This window comes from Etheostoma spectabile, chromosome 3, assembly GCF_008692095.1.
Source record: "Etheostoma spectabile isolate EspeVRDwgs_2016 chromosome 3, UIUC_Espe_1.0, whole genome shotgun sequence".
Lineage (NCBI taxonomy): Eukaryota > Metazoa > Chordata > Actinopteri > Perciformes > Percidae > Etheostoma > Etheostoma spectabile.
The window spans coordinates 24,891,078-24,897,077 of record NC_045735.1 but is presented as its reverse complement, the minus strand read 5'-3'; the positions used below and the strand labels follow the sequence as shown (position 1 = coordinate 24,897,077).

Below are 6,000 nucleotides of genomic sequence, written 5' to 3'. Positions count from 1 at the left end.
CCACAACAGACCAAACATTACTGTATAAAAGATGTACCATGAAGTAAAAAACATAAAAGAGTACATTACTTGCAATTGTTTTGACTAGTTTGAGCACAAAACACCAATATGCAGTATGTACTAACTTAAAAGCTAAACTGATCAGAGTACAAGTAAATTAGATCATGTGAACTACTGATTTTCTACTGGAATAAACCAGAAGTCACAGTGAGTTCAATAATCAAATCTAAAAAGAATAATATTTCTGATCATTTAGGGCATTGTGACAGACCTTAAAAGGGTGTTCTTCAGGTACGTGCACAGTTGGTTCATCAGGTCTTTACTCTGACCCTCGACCCAGTGCATCTCAATCACTACATCGCTCTCCTCCAGCATCACATTCAGCAGACACTTAAACAGGAAGTGTTTGGCTGCAGGGGGGCCCAGGGGTCGCTTACAGGGCGGTTCACTGGCTGCAACAGGCGCTTCCTGTGGGCCTGCTGTTTCCTGCTCTGCATCTCTACAGGCAGAAGTCCCCATGTCCACATCTTCACCTGATGCATTTTCTAAGACTTCTTTCTGTTCAGCAATTGGATTGTGCACTACATCTTTACTTGTGTCATTTGAAGAGGCGCCTTTTTCAATCTGCTCCGTGGGCTGCTGCTGACCAACCAGCTCCTGTGCAGACGTTGTGTTTTGAGCGCATTCAGCCTGGGTGTTTTGCGTGGACGTGGACGGGTTTTGAGATGTTGGGGTTGTGACAGCAGCTGTGGCCAGAATGGTTTGAGAGCTGGTTCCAGCACAGTGAGGCGCCCTGGGAAGCTCTCGCAACTGACGCGACCCTTCACGGCGCTTCTGGCGTCCGTGGATCCAGGTGTTCTCCACAGCTGTTAGAAAGAGGCTCTGCTCCTGCTTTGTGCAAGGGACACATTTGTGTAGCACCTGCAGAGCCACACAGAAAAAAAATTGAATAATGGAAATACGTTTGTAATAAAAAAAAATAAAAAAAAAAACTTCACGTCATTAGCAGTGGAAAGTTCAGGGGGAAAAAAATACTGGTATTTCTGAGCTGCTGACTAGGTGAATTTTTAACAATAGGTGGAGTTTCACTAGAGAAGCAGCCACATGAAGGTCACTTCAATGGGTACTGCTAAAACATATTGATGTCAGAGGATCCAAACCATCTACCAGGCCCAGGTGCTGGACCAAGCCACAACATTTGCGTTTACTGGAAATGTAAGCGTGTGACAATCAAGGCCGTTTCACGCTTCTGCGTCAACTCTGCGGCGTCGCTCCTATGGCGTTGTGACCTTTTCAGAGTAGTAGGCGCTAAGGGGTGTGTGCTTTCCGGAGGGTCAATCGCAAAACTCTGTCATTTCCGACAAAAGAAAGAGAGCAGGTTTTGTTATGTTAAAGCAAACTTTAGCACAACTGCCAACAAGTACTACTTGCGGGCGAAGTGTTAATTTCAAAACGTTACTGACATAAAGACACTTTACAAACAGATAACCCCCGTCATTGTGACCAACATATGTCCCAGTTTATTTGCAAAGCTTATGTCAGTGAACTAGCATGTTGCTACTCCCCTGAGTAAGCTGCTTCAAACACCGACTATCAAGACACAGGACGAGTTGACCAATCAAAGTCCTAGCGGTCTGCGTCACCTCAACGCAAAGTTACACATTTTTGGAGGTTCACGTCGAGCTACAGCGGAGGGCTTGGAGCGGGGTTCGTGTTGAGGGAGAGGGGTCTGCGGGGGTACGCCGTTAATTGGCCGCTGAACCATAAAACACCCTGAAGATGACTATTGCACAAAATCACGGCTGCATAAACAGGAAGGGGAAGAAAAATGACCTAATTACAACAAACCTGCAACTAAATAGTTTTTGTAACACTTGTGTTTATGCCCCGACTGTCAGACCAGTTGACTACAGCAACCTCTGAGGGTGTGTTTCAATTTTTTTCACAAAAGTTAAGACAAGTACAATCATAAGACATATTAAGTGAATGGGGACACACTGGTTAGTTAATGGTCTTGCTGTACTACATTAACATTACAATGTTTTCTCAAGTATTCCCCTTTGTATCCTTGTTATAATTTGGGCCCAATGACACCCCACATTAGAGCTGTCCCCCTGTAATTGGATTCTCTAAGAAGCATTTAGGTGCTTAGCGTGAACAGGGCTGTTGTGGGCAATGACAATCTACCACTGTTTAAATCAGTAAAAGAGAGTGAGAGGGGCACATTAAACCCAATAAAAATACTATTCAAGTTCCTGTAATGTCCCCCAGGTCTAAAACGTTAGCCTTGTATTAGGTCGTCTTCTTCTAGCTGTGGCAGTACAGTCCTAAAGCTTACCCGCAGGTCAGTGAGTGTTTTCTCCAGCAGAGCAGTGATGATGTCCACAGGACTGCGGGCAGCACCGCCTAAAGCTGAGGCTTTGGCCTGCAGCGCCTTCAGTCCCGCCTCTGGTAGTGTGAATGACAGGGGCTTCCGAGCCTTCTCCAGTTTACGCTTCTTACTGGGGGGAGACTGAGATTAAAGAGAGGGAGATAAGGAGAACATTATTAAACAGTATGTAACAGAGTATTCTGGACATGTAAAACAAAATACAATGGACACAAATTAAAACCAAAAAGGTTTAAAAGGTACAGTCTATTAGAGGACCAGAGAGGCAGGGGGATGTGTGGTTGACATCAACAATGTCAATGATACGGTATCATAGTCAACAAGATTATTTTGCAATGATATGCACATTCTGAAATATGCAGGACAATTTTGTTTCTCGATAAATCTGATAATAAAAAAAATAAAAATGACAATAGAAAGGAATTTTTGTTCCAGCCAAAGAAAACAGTATTACAGTATTCCTGAAGATTAGATAGCACTGGAGCCCTGCCAGCTTTACTTAAAAATATTGACAACTCTTTGTAGTCCAGTCTGTTTGCTTCTGTTTTGTGTATTTGTCCACTTCATTCATCTCATACTTTAGATATACTTGAGCTGCACATTGTTAACTTCACTTCTTTCTTCTTTTAATCTAATCTGTTATATATTCCGTTATTAAGCTCTTTGGTGGTTTTAAGTTACAGGACATCTTTGGTCACGGTGACCCAATTGGTTAAGAAACACAGAGACCACAGTCTGTTTTGTTATCAATTATATTTTCAGACATTCAATATCAGAGGCTAGACATGGACTAAGGGGTAGTAGTGGTAGTAGTGGTGGTAGTAGTAGTAGTAGTAGTAGTACTCAAGAAATAACTATGTCCAGGACCAGGCTGCTGACAGAGGGTAGTGCTTCACAAACAGTACACGCTGGATCACATCTTTTTGGCACATTTAATAATCTTTAACTAAATCTTTGACAAGATAAAGGATCCCCCCCCCCCCCCCCCCCCCCCCCCCCCCGCCCCAGGTTACATGTTTGAAAATAGACAATTGATTGCACCCAAAGGAAAATCTTTTAACAAATTCAAACAGTGCACATTGCTCAGGCAGTCAGTCATTTCACTTGTATCTTGGAAAATCCAGAACCGCACACACAACTTAATTATCAACTCAAATTAATTCAGGTAACCATATTTTGTCTCCTCTTTTGAAAATAGTCTCATATCCTTTGTTTGTATTTGTGACTTTTCACCTCAACATGACTTGTGGTTTTTGTTTTCAGACTATACATTCATCTTGCAGTTGCTTTCGCCTCTTACTTTGCAGTACATTGTACAAAAAGCTTTTTCTACTACTTTCTGTCTCCACTTCTCAAAATGAAATAAACGATTACACCTTATGAACCTTAGGCGGCGCTGAGTGTCTGTGGTCAAACATGGATGTTTGTTACACACCACAAGAGGGTGCTCATACCACATGGGCGCCTCCTGAACCTGCTGTGAATTAAGCACCGTTCCTTATTTCTAATCCCCTCTAATGTCACGCTGTGATGGCGGTGGAGGTCATTATCCAACCGTATCTGAATACAACAGACGCTCTGCAGCAAACTGTCCCCTTCATGTCCACTGCAGCAAATTAGTGAACGCTACACTGGCGAGTCACTGCAGGCTGACTGAAAGTGGGGAGACGGTAGGGGTCTGCAGCCGCACTGTACTGTGACAGAGCAGACAGCATGGCCGACTGACCTACAAACAGCTGAGGGAAGGAGCAGACTGTCACCTTCACACTGTTGCACTGACTCAAAGTCAACTTTTTGATTACTGATTTTTAATTTTAGTATGTAATATGTATTTGTTTTATTTCTTTTAATCACTCTTGAGAATAACAGGAATCTGAAATAAAGTATAATAAATAAATTCACATTCTTGCATCTGCCTGATTTTCATTGAAAAAAAACAACAACTACTTCTTCACTCTAAGGAAAAGGTTTTCCCAATATTGATCACGTATTGAATTTTAGTTAAAAGGATGGCCCTTTGAGATGCATGTTTAGAAGCGATTGCCATATATCATTAATGTGCTGACCATGAACACTGCCATGTCTCACTGCTGGTTAGAGCTTCTTTTATTTCTTATTGTTTCTCACAAAGGTCTCTTCCGCTTTTTTCCTTCACGCTCTGTAAGCCCTGCAGCTTATAGTACAAGGAAAGGAAATCAATAAAAAACATCAAGCCAAACCTGTCGGTTTGTGCGCAGCATCCTTGACACAGATTTCTGCACTAATACATTAGTATATAAACACACACACACACACACACACACAGTCAACATGCACAGATACAAAGATAAAGAGCATGAAAGCCACATGTGTTCAGTTTTACATACCTCTCTCTCTCACTAAATCACATCCTCTTTTCCTCTTAACTCCATTATTAATTCCACTTACCCACTCACCTCACTATATGCACACACGCGCACACGCACACACACAATATGGGTAAATGACAACCTAACATGGCCCAATTTTGAAAACTGGGCACATTAAAAGCCTAAAAGTCCAATAAGAGCTGTTCTCACTGGATATAATGTCATTCAATCATCCATCTTGATGGTGAATACACAAAAAAAAAAATAGAAAACCAAAATGCTGCAGATTTCACCTTCAGGCAATCATTGTAAATCATACTCTGATCACCCCTCGTCTCCCAACCCCCAATGTCTTTCTTGTCAAGTCCCAAAACCCCCTGCATGGATCCCTGAACTCTGGACCTTCCTGAACCCTCTCCTGCCAGAGGCCTGTATGAGCAACAACAACACGCCTCAGGGATCAGATGAAGCCTGGCTGCCTCAGTCTACATGTGCTTAAATCTCACTATCCACAGTCTCCATCTCTTTGTCTGTTTTTTGATGGATTTTTTTTATCTGTATCTTGTTTCCCTTCAATCTAATTTCATCCATCCTCTGCATCTTTCCCTCTATTTCGTTTCCTTTTTCCTCTCTTTTTATTCTGTTTTAAAAAGTACAATGTAAATACCAATACCATACCACCCCAAGTCAAAAGCAAAATACTCAAAAATGATGTTGGAAGCTCTGTAGTCAAAACAACCACACTCATGTTTTCTGTAGCTGCACTAAACTAGAACCTTTCTGGGACAATATACTGGGAAGAGAATACAAATGGACACAGCAGAACCAGAGATATCATGCTTTTTATTCCACATATTCTTCTTCCTGGAAACCTACATTTATCTATATTTTCATCTTGACTGTTGAGCAGACAGAGATTTCGGTGTGTTATGCTAGCAGTGGCTAAATGTAGCCTTGATCGGGCTACAGAGGTCTGGTAAAGTCACTTCTTTCTAACGCCACACCATCATATTTCTTTCATTTGTATATGTTAGGCTTCACACATTTCCCTTTGAAGCAACAAAAGGCTTTATACAACCTTATTTACATATGCAATCGTGATGCGTAGAATTGGTACACATGAGTTCTCTTTTAAAGCAGCTTCAGTCCATTTGTACCAAAGACTGTTTAAAGACCCCCCAATTGTCACCGGTAGAAGACAATTTGTACTTTGTCGATTTCAATCCAGCTCTGTCAGCTCTTTGTGTGGGCAGTGTGTTTATA

At 41.9% G+C, this 6,000-nt stretch overlaps 1 protein-coding gene across 2 annotated transcripts in view; it reads right to left on the bottom strand.

Moving 5' to 3' along the window:
- The window catches only part of mettl16 (methyltransferase 16, N6-methyladenosine), a 28,725-nt gene that overhangs the window by 147 nt on the left and 22,578 nt on the right, over positions 1–6,000 (bottom strand). For both annotated transcript variants that reach the window (XM_032507915.1, XM_032507910.1), the window contains exons 9-10: positions 2,339–2,512; positions 1–921 (exon numbers count right to left, since the gene is read on the bottom strand). The exon at positions 1–921 is cut by the window's left edge and continues 147 nt beyond it. In XM_032507915.1, coding sequence (XP_032363806.1) covers positions 253–921; positions 2,339–2,512 — 843 coding nt within the window. In that variant the 3' untranslated portion in view covers positions 1–252. The remainder of the gene's footprint in view (positions 922–2,338; positions 2,513–6,000) is intronic.